Source organism: Cheilinus undulatus, linkage group 14 (assembly GCF_018320785.1).
Source record: "Cheilinus undulatus linkage group 14, ASM1832078v1, whole genome shotgun sequence".
Taxonomy (NCBI): domain Eukaryota; kingdom Metazoa; phylum Chordata; class Actinopteri; order Labriformes; family Labridae; genus Cheilinus; species Cheilinus undulatus.
Window position 1 is genome coordinate 6,272,112 of NC_054878.1, and position 14,994 is coordinate 6,287,105.

Below are 14,994 nucleotides of genomic sequence, written 5' to 3' on the forward strand. Positions count from 1 at the left end.
TCCAGTGAAGTGCTGGGGGAAAGCTAAGACGGGAAGGCAGTGGCCCTTCACTACAGCAGCTTCAAGTGGCAGGAGCATCATTACAGTTTAAAAAAGCATTGTAGAGCAGGATTTCAAGCTCATGTTTATAAAAAAAGTTCAAGGTGATTAGTTTAACTGACTCATACATTTCACGCTGGTTAATTTGGTAAACAAACTTAACCATCCAAGTGTGCACATCCCCAGTCAGGAAACCTTATTAATGACAACATATCACTGTTAACGGTCCCTTGCATCTTAAGGAAACAGTATGGATCTCTGTCATGTCCAAATATCCCTAATTTAAGCTGACATTGGTCTGTTTTTCTCCCGTTTTCACCCACTCCTCACATAGCATACAGCTGTCTTTTGTCATTTAGCCGGCTGAGCAGTTGTGCCATGCTGAGAGTGACATCAGTGTAAACCCTCTATAGTGTGTGTGGCTCCATCGTTTTGGGCCTGATATGTAGACCTGGCAACACGGAAGGGTGCCAAAAAACTGGGATGGTATAGGTCATGTATTTGGGACTCTGTCCAGTTTTTGATAATGAAACGCACATAAAACCACTTGGTGGAAATGGCCTATAAAAGTCTTGAATTCAAGGGATGTCATTAATTTTATCTTTTTTGTTGTTATGACAGTATTGATAGTATGTCGATATAACTGTTTATAATAATTAAAATGTAGCTAATTAAGTTAGATGAAAGGTGCCCTGTGTAAAACTGGTAATATAAGGGACATTTAAAAGTCAGATTCTGGATTGCAGTGCTCGCTTCTGGTGGTAGGCAGATGGGGGTTCAAGATTGCAGTCTGTAGAAGAGGACCCTCCCTCTGTATGAATTAAAGGTTTATTCAAAGTACATAAAATTGAAACAAAATTTATATTGAGATGATTACACACTAATTTAATTATACTTAGATGTATTATTTTCCATTTTTAAAGTTTATTCTGCTAAATACGACTAAATATAAACTCTGTTTAATGCAGAGGTCACACTACACAATCTTTTCGCCTGTTGCTAAAGGTCACGGCGTTACTAATATGAGTTGTTTTGTCTGAAAAGGTCAGGTTTCTTTCCATCATTCCTTACTTTCATTCTGTTGTGGTCGTCTTTCAGTGACACATCATAAAAGCAGGAAGGTTGGTGTCAGAGCTCTACAAACTTTTCCTCTGTCCCATTGTTCCATCTCACAGAGCCAGCTTCATCCGTCTTCTTTCACTTCATCTTTTTGTTCGTTGACACTGGTGACTGCATGGACAGAGTGCTCTGTGCTCTCATTGGTCAGTGTCACTGACTCGACAAAACAAATCATTAGAGCCAGAAAGGCAAAAATCAAACATGTGGCCTTGATTGTGTTTCAGTATGACACCCTGAATGAGATAGAATTATTGATTTTTGGGGCCCAAAATCCGACAACTGCAGGATAAGTCTATTATCGGGTTTATAATGTGTTTTTTGACCTTAGCATTAGTGACACTGATGTATTGATTGTTGTCTCGACCAGGTGTCTTTTTTTCTTTTATCAATACATCTGGACAGAGACAGTCATTTAAGTCATTTCAGCTGCAGGTTTGACCCAGGAATTTAAAAAAAATTCCTTTAAAGCCTCATGGACAGAGCTGAGAGAGAGGGGGGATGAGACATTCTCACCCCCTCCTTCCTGCTGTCCCTCATCAGCCACATCACTCTGTCCATGCTGCTTTTTTGATTATTAGCCATAATGTCACAATCATCCAATGTAAACCTCGCACAAGCTGCCCAAGTGTGAAACAATGATAAGACAGTCATATTGAACAGTGGTTCACAACTGGTGGGTCGTGACCCAAAAGTGGGTCGCGAAGCTGTTTCCAGTGGTTCGCGACCAGTGTCTGGGATAAGAAATGGTGGCAAAAAGTCTGAGAAATACTGCAGTCCTTAGTGGACATGCATCCATACATGTTATTTTAGTGTGTTTCATCATAATAATGGGCGAATATAAATGTTCTCTCAATATTTCATCTCATTTGTCTCCTGTTCTTGCAAAAACAACTTTGCTTCTCCCATGATAATGAGGTAGATTGAAAAAATACATATATTCATGGGGAAATGTGATGTAAAGCATGTTTTGTGTTGCTTTTTTGCAGTCATATTTTGTTCTATCCGATATTCAAATTGCAAAATTAATCATTAAATAAACATACTTTTTTTGTTTGTTTTTAATTTTTACTGGTGGGTCCCGAGGCTAGACCAGTTGAGAACCGCATGGTTTATTTGCAATCTCCGTCAATATTCCCACATTACCCTCAATCCTTAAATGTCACATTAAAATCTCTGGTTGGCTGATCCTGGCCTTATCCATGGAACTTCAGCTGTTCTAATGCTACTAGTGAAATAGATGGACTAAATATATTTCAAATAAGTTAAAAATGATATATGATCATGTAGAAGCCACAAGAATTTACCTTGTTTTAAAATAATCGGCACAAATCCAATATCATGCATCCCTGTTTTCAACCATGAAAGTTTATGAAAGGCACAGAATTTCAGTCATTCTTAGTCCAACTTTTGCCCTGCTTTTTGAGTGCCCTCTTGCCCTTTGAGTTAAGAGGAAGTGGGAACATCTTCCCCTACAAAATAAGACAACCCTTGAAGTTCCTGAAAAGTCATTGATGGTATTTACATAAAGAGATACTGCAACAATACCGGACATTTCTGTATGAGCATTTTTTTAAATGCTTGGTCGGAATCAGAAGGACCATAATGCATTGAAACATTAAATTAGGATGTAAGATTGATGTTGTAGATGTCACATATTGATGCTGATTCACAAGGCATTCTGGGAGATTTCCAGTAACGTGGTTTGGATTGTACCTCTGGATAATGTCCATTTAAGGGCCCATGTAGCCCCAGTACTTTACCCACCCTCGATTGCTAGTTTCTAAGAATCCGGATGCCCTCTAGACATGAATGTGCTAAACATAAAAACATAGGAATCAAGCAATGCTGAGGGGGCAAAGGGTGAGTTGGGATTGAGCCTTTCTCTCGCCCTGTGCTTCTGAATGCCATGCAGTACCGTTTAAAAAATAATAGCAGAAAGCAGTAAAAATACTTTTCCAAAAGTGTACTTAAGTAAAAGTGAAATTCCTGGTTTCAAATAAGTGGTTTGATGGTTCATTTAGTTTTTATAGGGTGGTATAAAAAGGTTTTTATTATTATTTGCTGTTTGAAGCTGTCATTAAGATGCCTTTTTGTCTCCTCTGTTGCATTCACAGATTCCTCATTAACGGACAGCGGCTCCAGGTCTCAATCTTCCCACATAGTCACAGAAAAGATGCTCGGAAAGAGGAATCCCTTCCCGGAGCACAGACCAGGCCATGTGTTGGACACGGAGCAACCACTTGACAAGCACTTTCAATCAAAAAGCAGCCAGGACAGCAGCAGTGAATGTTCAACAGGGTTTAAGGTCAACAAAGAAATCCCTTACATCCCGCCTGTCAAACACCCTATCCCGTGTAAGATCGCTAACCATCCTGAGGCGTCTCCCATCTGTGTGGACAAAGAGGACATACGACCCCTGTACACCTACGACAAAAAAACCTCCATAGCTTTGGATGAGACAGACTTGAATAGTTTCACGTTTGGTAATGGAAAGGTCACCAAAAACAGGAAGAAGTACGGCAGCATGAAGAATGTAGAGAAGAACTGTCTGTCCATCCTGCAGAACCACAGGACCTTCTCCCTATGTTACTCTGAGCTGAGAAACTGCTCAGCCAAGAAAGACCTCGAACTGAGTCAGAAGGACAGAAAAAGTCCAATTCTGATGAACATCTCCTCATCGCCGTCACCCATGGAGGACGAGGATGAGTTCCTGGACCCACGGGCAGAAGAAATGGGCCAAGACAGCGAGGAGGGAGATGTTGGTGAACTCAAAATCAGGTACGAGGACTATCAGGAAAACAAGACAGAGAGGACGATAGTAGCCCAACAGGAAGCACACTACAAGTTCTTCCCCAGTGTCATCCTCTCGAACTGCCTCAGTAGGAAGAAAGCTGGGAGCAAAAAGCCGACAGAACCCTGCAGCGAGCTTGAACAGGCTCAGCCTCGACGAGCGAGAATGAAAATGAATAAAAAAAGGCTGGGGATGGTGGGAATGAGGCATAAAGTCAACACCTCTACCTCTGACAGCCAGCCCACCTCAAAAACACCAGCGACAGCAGACACAGAGATGAATGATGTTGGGGAGAAGCCGATAAAGGTGGATGAGCCGGTTAAAAATGAGCCAGCAGAGGCAGAGTTGATTGTAAAGCAAGAGCCAGAAAGTGAAGAGGGGTCAGCGATGGAGCAGAGTGAATCACCTTCAGAGCCTCTTACCATCACAGAGTCCAGCGTTTCTGAAGAACCTAAAGAGGAAAGTTTAAGCCCTTTGCAAGATCTGTCCGCCAAAGTCACCTGTACGAAACCGTCTGCCCTGCCTGGAAGCAAATACACCCTACGGACCAAACGGAAGATGCTCTACGACAGCGATGACGGAGAACACTCAGGTGCCACTCGTTCTAAAAACCCGGCCTCCAAAGAACGACTCAAGGACTCGAACATCTCCAGCGGGCAGAAACGGCGCAAGAAAGAGCCGCCTATTATCATCAAGTATATCATCATCAATAGGTTTAAAGGACAGAAAAACATGCTGGTTAAGATGTCTAAGCTGAACGCAGAGGAGCAGGTGGTCTTGTTGACACCAGAAAAGCTAGAGCGCTACAATAAACTGGCTCCTTTGAAGGATTTCTGGCCTAAGGTGCCAGAATCCACAGCAGTTAGGTTTCCAGTCATGGAGCCAAAAGCTAAAAAACATGCCAAACGAAAGGCAAAGGTCAGCTCCACTAGTAAGAAAACAGTCAACAAACCATCCAAACCTCAGGTGAGACAGCGTGAACGGGTCAGAAAGATCGCAGGCTGTCAAAGAGGCCCACTCCTACCCTCTCTACCCCCTCCACGGCCATGTTACTGTGAACTAGCGTATGATCATGGCTCTGAGTATACTGATGTCATGGTGGAGCTGGGCTACCTCTCTGATAGATCCCCAAGCCCTACGGATTCAACGCCCCCTCGATGTTGGTCCCCAAGTGACCCTCTAATGGACACCAGCAGTTCAGAACTGATAAACCCACTCAGCGACCCATGTCTTAGTTCTGCTTTCCACCCCCATGGCACAGCGTCTTCTTCCAAAGGAGCACAAAGGAAGCGTCAAACTACCAAACCTAGGAAGTCCACCGACACCAGGAAAAAAGTAGACAAGCCAGCTCCCAAACCCCCGGAGGAAGAACCCAAAAAGGAGAAGCCAAAACGAAGTAGGAATGCCACTCCAAGGCAGAGGAAGAAAGCTAAAGATGTAACTGAAGATGCTGTCAACAACTCTCCAATTCCAACAAAACCAAGAAGGTCTCGCAAAAAGAAGACAGAAGACCCAAAAAGCCAGGACTCAAGTAAAGACGGCTCCCAGCTTCTGTTTCCAGGGGATGCTGTGCCTTCTTCTGAGAGTTCCTCACTAGATGTCCCTCCATTTCAGCAACCAGGTAGCACAGAAAACAAAAGCCAGGACAGTTCCCAGAGTGCATCTGTATCAGACTCTAACCCTGCAGTCCAGCCTGTTACACCAAAGGTGGAAGACTGCGAGACGGCCATCATGGAGGTCATCCAGAGCGTCTCAAAGCCAGTTCAGCTTAAGCAGCAAGGATGCCAGACCACTGTGGTAAAAACTGAGGCTTCACAGGAGCGTACACCTCCTCTGTCTCCTCCTGCTAATCGATCTTTATTGGAAACCAGTAAAGACACCAAGCTAGCAGCAGCCTCCCCACACTCAGGTCCTAAGAACGGGGAGATTCCCACTCTCTCTGAGACCCCCTCTGGCCTGGCAGTCCTCAAGCAGCTTCTCCAGAGGAGGCAACAGGGACAGGCTCTTCCTCTTCAGGTGGTCGGTACAGACAGCCACTCCACTGCCCTCGCTCAGGCCACAGCTCTGCTAGATCCAGCTGCTAAAGCAACTAAATCCAAAAGAGCTCCATCCACCACTCCTAGGAAACCCAGGGCCCCAAAATCCACCACACCTAAGGATAAAAAGCCAAGAGTCCGGAAAGGTAAACCAAGTAGCACTCAGCCTAACATGTCCGTGAAGCAGGAAGACAATTTGTCAGATGACTGCCCCATCTTCCTGTCAGAGCCTGGCATGGACAGCTGCACCTTCATAGAGGACAGCTTGTCCCCAGAGCTGCCTCATAACTACACCTTTGATATAAACGCCATCGATCAGACAGAGTTCTCCAGCCCCTACAGCGGCAGTCAGTTTGTCCTGACTGATAAAAACCTACCTGTGAAGTTCCTGAGTGACGTTAGCCAGGAAGCTGTATCAGCGCAGGCACCAGGTGTAGAGAAGAAGCTCGATAGACTCTTAAGTTCAGGGGAGGAGGTCCACAGGGACTCCCACAAACCTCGGCCTACTAGCCCCGAGCTCTTTGACAGACCTGAGAACGGCGAGTCCAATCACCTCTCATTCTTAGACCCAGAGAAGATTAAAAACAGAGAGTGGGACTTCTCTTTAGGTAAAACCCACACACTCAGCCCCTTTCAGGACTTTCACTGTGAGAGAAAAGAGCTGCTCTTTTCCGTCTTCGACCCTGTCCTACCTTTGCCTTTAAGTTCTGCGTCATTTGTCGACCATGATAGCTCGCCAACCGGGGAGAGCATTGATGGACTGACATCCACCACACCTAGCAGCTCTCCACGCTCCATCAGCTCTCTGTCCCAGGTCAGAGCCAGCCAGCTGCTACGAGGAGCTGGAGGTGGAGCCCACATTCTCAAGCCCCTTATGTCTCCACCTAGCCGGGAGGAGATCCTCAGTACCTTACCGGACTTGGAGATGTCGGAGGCCACATTTCTGGAGCCCTTCTGCAGCGACCCCTCTGATGCGCCAGGGAAACCAATGTAAGAATATATGCCTTAAAAATTGGTGATTCTGGAAATATGTTGGATAGAGATGCATGTGCATGAATGGAATTAGCTTATTCTGAAGGCCATGCTACATAGCAGTCCTCACCAACAGTGAGTCCTAATTTAAAGGTCAGCCCAGCCCAGCACAGCAGACAGATCACAAGATCACTAAGCATGAACAGAGAAAAACATAAATAACAGCATGTTAATTTGCCTGTCTGAGACGTTGTTCATTTTCCTCCTGTTTTGAAGTAATGTTGATTTAGTGATGAGATAAGTGATCTGCAATCTGTACCTGGTGTTACATTCTGAAATTGACCAGATGGTGTGTGTGTTCCTGTGTGTGCAGAGTGCACGCTACCGAAAGATCGCTGCAGACACAGAGAAAGTGGAATTTGGCTGTGATAAGCCAGCGTATATTATCCAGTGTTTGCTGAGAAATGAAAGACTACTGAGGATTGCCAAAAAAACTTTGTAGAAATCTATTTTCACTTTGGCAGTAAAGAGGGGTTTTTTAATTTTATTTATTTTTTGTCAAAAATCCAAATTACATTAATGATGTGCAGCGTATTAAAACAATAAGAACTCAGAAGGATGCAGAGCAAGTGTGTCAGATGTTACTGCAAAACTAAAGAAATCTGCGCGTTGTGCATACATGGGCATTGTTCTCTAGTTTAGTGGTTCTCAACCTTTTTAGCCTGTGACCCCGAAATAAAGGTGCATGAGACTGGGGAACCCCACTGTACCTGAAGGTGGTTGAACACAGCCATGCATAATTTGGAACAGTCATGTGCAGACAAGGCCGCCCATAAAGACGGATAAATGGGAGAGGTTTCTGGTGCCAAGTCAAACTGGGGAACCGTGGAGGTCAGCAAAATCATGGTCCATTGTAAAGTTAAGCTGCGGTATCCATATTTTGTTTTAAACCTGAATGACACAATCTTTTTTTTTAATCACTCGTTTAGTAAGTAGACTTCTTAAAAATGTAAATCATTTTGTTAAAAAAAAAAAAATGACGTAAAAATTGATGGAAAGGGTGATGAAATTAGATTTTGAAAGTAGCAGAAATTGTTAAGAAGTGGCAAAAATGGCAAAAAAAAGTGCAAAATTGGTTAAAGTGGCAAAATGGGCATAAATAGTGGTAAAGAGGAGTTAAAATGTGGCTGAAATTGCTTTCAATCAGCAAAAATGGGTTAGTTGAGAAAGAAAAATGGGCAAATACTGGCAGAAATTGGTTAAACTAGCAAAAAAGGGCATATCAAATGGTGAAATGTGGTTAAAATGGGAACAGTTGGGTGTATAAAGGGGTTAATAGTAGAAATAATGGGTCAACAGAGGCAACATTAAAGTTACATGGCAAGAATTGGTTTGGAAGAGGAAAAACAGGCAGAAAAAAAGTGGTGGGAAAAGTTTTAAAACTGACCAAAATAGGTGTTAAATGGCAAAAATGTGTTTAAATTGGTGGGGAAAAAATCAAGAAAAGGGCTAAAAAAAATGACAAAATCGGTGTAAAGTGGCAACAGTGTAATTTAAAAAATATTCTTAGTTTTTTTAAGGCAACTGGAGACCCCCTCTCAGTGTCTCGCGAACCCCAAGGGGGTCCCGACCCCAAGATTGAGAACCACTGCTCTAGTTAATCAATCACAGAAGCAGATCTTTATGTGAATAAAGAAAATAAAGACGCTTAAATGGTTGGCAGACATATGTGTTGAGGAGAGTTTAAAAAAAAAAAAAAGCTAGGGCACAAAAACTACCCCAATAGAGCTCACTCTTAAGAAGCATTACCATCCATCCTATCCAGTATTCAACCAGACAAGTGGATAAAATCCATCTACTGCATACTGTGTAGTTTTATTATTGCCTGTTACTGCTGCTACATGGTTGGTGTCGTATGAAGAGTTTCACAGCATGTAGACCAGAATTTCCTTTATTTACTGCTCTTAATCAGAAAAAATATTCATTTTTGGGAACAATCTACCATAACATTACAAAACTAAAGCATGTGAATGATTTTAATCCAGATAAATACATTCAAACCTGTCCAAGTAACCAGTTTGTGTTATTTTCCCTTTTAAAGCTTTGATGAATTGCAGCCATTAAAAGTGTAAATAAGCCAATTAATCACTCTTCCTTTATCCTTTCTTCAGGGAGGTTGGTGGACGTAAGCTTACTGTGAATACCAGACTGGCGAAGGAGCTGGTGGAGTTCACTGGAGATTTGTCCTTGGAGGGCCTGCACTTCTGGAAGACGGCGTTCTCAGCCATGACGCACCCTGCCACCGCTATTACCTCATCTTCACAGGCCAAGGGGCCAGAGGCCTCAGAGGCCAGGAAAGAGCAGCCAGAGCTGAACTCGTCCTCAGCTAGCGACAAGAAGGTCATCCTTCTGCCCTGCAAGAACCCACCCAGCCGAGAGCGTGTAAATCTGTGGCTGGAGGCCAGGAGGCAGTATGAAAGTTTACAGAAAGAAAGAAGAGATGCAGGGCTGCAGAAGAATGAGACGGATGTGGAGGGACTCCAGGAGAGAATGGAGCCACCAGCGGTGAAGGTTGAACTCTGTGGGAGGCTCTCAAACATCAGGAGCCAAAGGAGGAAGAAGCGTAGCCTGTCCTTGATCATATCTCCCATGAAGAACACCGGCTCTCAGAGTAAATCCACAGAGGTGAGTCCAGTTTCAGAAGAAGGCGGTGCCGATGTTGAGCAGGAAGTTGGGGAAAAAGATGAGGAGGATGATAAAGCCACCTCTCCAGGGTCTCCAGAGCTGCCTTCATGGCAGAAGTCCTGTCAGCCCAGCCCCTCAGCGCTACAGCGGCAGAACTCTTCAGAACCACAATCACCTCAGCTTTCTAACTCAGAGAGACTAGGGGAGACTCTCAGTCCTTCGCTCATCCATATCAGTACCAAGGAAGATGAGAGGACTAGTCCCCTTCCTCTTCACAGCACCCCCTTTTTAAGGAGACGGCGGAGAAGTAAGGAGGACCTGGAGCCAGTGTGCAGCACACCGATATCTGAGGGTAAGAAAACTAGTACCTCTATCAGCCAGTGTTGACATTTACTAAGTTGAGCTGACTACTGCCCTTGTCGCAGTTCATAAAAACAGAGGTGAAATCGATTTGTAATTTATCAAAGAGAGGATCTTCAGTCAAGGGGCAGGAAGTGATTTCTACATACAGAAGCGCCATCAAAATTACAAAATTTTGTGCTGTTTACTGCTGTGCAAACTGCTCCAATTGTAAAAGAGCAATCTCAAACTAGTTTTGAGCCCCTAACGTAGTGTCACATTCAGAAAAAAAAGGTTAAAAAGCTCATGGAGAAATGGTACCAGACATGGATTAAAAGCATCTGTCTAGTCTTGAGGAGGTTTGTTTGGTTCTGTATGGTTTGGCACAGTAGACACTAACCTTGCTGGTGTTTTCTAGGCCAATGTCCATCCAGCCTTGCTCATTGTGAAGAGGAATCAGTTTCTTTCTTTCAGATCTGGATCATTAGGCTCTTCTCAACAATAAGAGCTGGTCTTTTGGCTCCTGAACGGCTCTTCATTTGGTACCAGTTTGGATTTTTTAGATGGATTAAATAACAGCAAAATGGAAGAAAGGAAGCTGGCTCTCAGACGGGAATCAGCTTCTGTTCCAGCTTTTAGAACTGGCTCAGTTGCTTACTCCACAAGGTTATTTGCTTTTAAATATATCAGTATTTAAAAGCCATTTATGTTAAAACAAGGGAGAAAAGCTGTTAAAGAGGTGCAGTAAGCCTTTTTACTAAGAACAGGACTCTTATCTTCCTTCATCTAGCTAAACCTGTAGTAGGAGGTCTGCAGGACTAAGCTTTTTGTGACATCGATCACCTCCACTGTGGGAAAAATCATCTTTTCTGTAAAGTGTAGACATCATACCCAGTTTGTATAGAAATTTTCTGCAGCTGGCAGGTCCATTTAGAGCTTAAACATACTAATTATCCTCCTTTCCCACTGATTCCTAGCCAGTGTTCTTAGCTTTCTGACCCCAATTTGACTTTTGCACATTAATTGGATCACATGACTGCCACCAACCTAATGATAGAAGTATGTTTAACTATGCTAGGTGGCAATACACCCTTTTTTAGGCGATTAGTATTAGACCTTGTTTAGTGCAAACAAGTTAAAAAGCAGCTTACATAATGTATGTCAAACGGCAAAACTCCTGGTTTTAACCGGGTCAAAGCCTGTGGCTCATGTGCAGAACCCTTAGTCCAGTTTGGTCCAATGAGGTGCATGCATGCATGAGAAAATTAATTTCCAACCTGGATCTGGATGTGTGCACCTGACTTTGAGAATTGTGGTTTTGCAGGATTGCAGTCAGACTATTGTGTTTACATGCACTTAAAAGTCCAAATTCAGTCAGATGAACATAGTAAGTCAAGTTTTAAAGTGCATGTGAACATACCGACTATGTCAGCTGTAGTCTTTACTATGGTCCAATAGAAGCCACACAAATGTGCCAGGATTTAGAATTTATCATAGCTGAAAATATTTCTAGCCAGGGAAATCCCTCTGCATGTGTTTGACTTTCACTACTGCTAACATCACCTCTGTTTATATTCCTGCAGCAGAGGATCCCATCTCTCAGAGACTCCAGCAGAGGAGGAGAAGTCAAGCTGACCCGCTGAGAAGAGTGTTACTGAACACACAGATGAAGGTCAGACAGCTTTAGCTGGCTTTAAAGCCTCTATCAACATCAGACACCACAGTCCATTCGCTCTGGTTTGGAAAACGGACTCAAAAACCTAACTGATTAAAATACTAAAAATCATACAATGGTGCTGAGAAACTGCAGTAAAAGCAGCAGTACACTCCCTGTGCTGTGAGGTAAAACTAGTCTTTCTGTCATGGTAAAGAACGCTGTATCACAGCTGGGTCTGCCCTTCAAAGTCCGGCCCTCTTTCTCCTCAGAAGTCTGGATTGACGCTTACCAGTAAATCCTGATTTTTGATGTCTTGTTTCATCCATTTCAGTGTTTCTGATGCTGTTTCTCTCTGTTATTCACAGAACCAGTTTGCTGCTTTGAATGTGCCAAAGAAAGATAACTCTCAGATCGAAGGACCAAGCATTGCCAACTCGTACGGCTTCAGAGTCAGCATGCAGAACCTGCAGGATGCCAAAGCTCTGCATGAGGTCAGCTCAAACAATAATGAAGTTAAGGGGAACATTAATTAAAATATAATAACAGTAGGATTTAGGGAACAAGTATATCAGTGTTAACTGAGGATTTATTTGGTTATATAGCTAAAATTTGTTTTGTTCGAAGACAATAAAAATGTGCTTTAGTATTTATTCTTTTCAGAATTAACTGTCATTACCGACACACTAGGTTGATTTTGACACAACTTCTGTTTTGGCCTTGTACCCCAGGTCCAGTACCTGACACTGATGGGAATGGAGCTTCATGCGAGAACACGACGTGACCTCGAGCCTGACCCCGAGTTTGACCCCATATGTGCCTTATTCTACTGCCTCAGTTCAGACGCTCCGCTACCGGACGAGGACAGCACCCAGCTGACGGGAGCTATCGTAGTGGACAAAGACCATCAGAACCGTGACCAAGGTCAGCATTCACTTTATACTAGAGTCACTAACTAACATGACACTCTGTCTTGGCAAGGACACTTTTGTAAACAAGATCTTTAATCTTAATGAAGTTTTCCTGGTTAAATAAAATTCAGACAGATAACACAGAACGTTTTCTTTTGTATGCGTCAGGCCTAAAGCCTGTAATCCCTATGGTAAGGCTCATAATCATATTTGATGCTTATGATAAGTGACAACTTCCATCCATGTCTGCACAGATTATGCCAGCCCAGAAGTTCAGGTCTCATCTTATGCCAGCCTTACGCCAGAGGACTTTGCTAAAACTCTTAAAAGACTCTAAAAAGACTGACACCTGAGACCCTCTCACATCTAAAGACAATTTGTCGGCAAGCTGTTGAGTTTTTAGACTCAGACTAAGATTTTGCAAAGACTCTGGGTCACTAACTAAAAGATTAGTATATGATTCTTTTTAAGATTGCTTCCCATCATGCATCTGGTGGAAATTCACAACAACAATTAAAAGTAGAGAACAAGATGTAGAAGGAGATGGAGATCGCATTTCAGTTAATATCTCTTATAATCCAATGTTTTTAAATCATTTACATCAAGTAGAAATGAAAGGAAAGTTAAACACTGAAGCAACTTTGCATGTTACTGCAACAACCGAGGAAATGTCCCGGAAACACTTCAGAATAAACGTACCATATGAAAATGCAAGTTTTCTCACCACAGAAATAAACCAATCAGGCTTTTACTTTGAAAATCTCAATGGAGGTTTACCGTACCTGTCATGTCTGCCTGGAATGAATTGACAGACGAGGCACACAAACACATAGGTGCAGAGATCTGACTGCAGCTCTGAGCAAAAAGTTTTTCAATTTCTTGTGTTCTGAGCGGATATTCAGCAGCTCTGGAATGATCTACGCCTACAATCATATTTTGAAGAATGAAGTTAATTTATGTGATTTCGCACAAAACCTGCTCCCATTGGTCGTGGACGAAGGTCGCGTCAATGAAAAACACAGTTTGCATACAACCAGACTTATAACTTTCGACATTATCAAACACGGTTGATATTGTTGTGACGCCAAGACTGAAGGCAGACCGCCTTAAAATGGCTAAAATCGAGTCTTACCACCACCTTACACCTAACAACTGAAACAACAGGAGCGAGCTGAGACTTTAGCAAGACTCCCATGATTTCACTCCAACTCTGGAGTTTTGTCTGTGACTTTGAAATCAGAGGAAAAGTCATTAGGTGTAAGGCTGCCTTTAGATGTTGCTCCAAACTTTCTTAAAGGAGACATATTTTACCCCTTTTTCTTTTTAAGTATGTCATTTTGGGACACCTTTAGAATAGTTATTTATGATGTGCAGCTCAAAAAACTCCTCACTTATCTTATATTGGCAATAGGAAAACCCCTATTTTCAGCAGATCTCGCCTGCTGCTGAAAACGCTCCGTTTCAGTCCTGTCTCTTTAAGACTCAGAGATGTCCGTGACCTTACCGTTCTCTGATTGGCCAGCTTGGTCAAAGCTTCCTAGGGGCTGAACAATGGGCCAAACTGTTTTCTCGGCCCATTGATCACCAAGTTTTGCTTAGTTTACTCATTGGGCTTTTAATCAGCACAAGGCAAGACTTAGTAATGTAAAGGTACACAACATTTCATGGCATAGTTTGGGGTAAAAGGGCGGATAGTTATGAAAACAACTTATGACAAAGTTTAGCACACATTAGCTTCCCACTGACCCATGGCTCGTTTTAAAGTAATGTTATAAAGTGACTTACAGCTTGTGGTTCTAAGCCTCCCTGGGCGATCTTTACAGAGGGAACAGCTGTTTTAGCATGTTTTAGCAGCAGATTAGAAGCAAATCCAGCGTCTTACTGTCCTTTATTGACGAAACAATTGTTGGTGAAGTGACGAGCGCAGAGAAAAAAGTTTGCAGGCGGTCGACTCGATGAGACAAACAATTCCCACTGCTTTCTGCTGCTTTCGTCCTTCGGGAATGCATGCAGAGTAGATTTATCGTCACAACCAAAATAACACGAATAAGTTTAGAAGACTTGCTGACCGGAATACATCCACACGAGAGCAAGAATCCAAACAAAAGCAGCGGTGTATACAGTGCCGGGGAGGGGGTGTGGCTGAGAACGAGCTGCCGGGAGGGCAGGTCTGAGAGCCTCCTGTGGGAGGAGGGGAGGGGAGTCATCTCTGCTCAGAGCCGTCCAGTGACATCAGCTGAAAGAATAAAATGAAATCGGTATGGTTTAGAAAGGATCCTCAACATTGTAGCATTGTATGCAAGTGTTAAAATATTACTTAGTATAATATGTCTCCTTTAACTTTGAAATATTTACATGCTTCTGCAGCAGTTCTCACTAAAACAAGGAAGTCCAAGCAATTTGTATCAGTTTCTTAAAGGTGTCTTCACATTAGGCACAAATGTTATG

General features: G+C 43.1%; 1 protein-coding gene across 2 annotated transcripts in view; it reads left to right on the top strand.

Moving 5' to 3' along the window:
* rev3l (REV3 like, DNA directed polymerase zeta catalytic subunit) overlaps window positions 1-14,994 on the top strand; it is a 117,475-nt gene that overhangs the window by 72,810 nt on the left and 29,671 nt on the right. For both annotated transcript variants that reach the window (XM_041806144.1, XM_041806145.1), the window contains exons 13-17: window positions 3,273-6,975; window positions 9,129-9,994; window positions 11,565-11,653; window positions 12,004-12,129; window positions 12,367-12,559. In XM_041806144.1, the coding sequence (XP_041662078.1) occupies window positions 3,273-6,975; window positions 9,129-9,994; window positions 11,565-11,653; window positions 12,004-12,129; window positions 12,367-12,559 (4,977 nt within the window). The remainder of the gene's footprint in view (window positions 1-3,272; window positions 6,976-9,128; window positions 9,995-11,564; window positions 11,654-12,003; window positions 12,130-12,366; window positions 12,560-14,994) is intronic.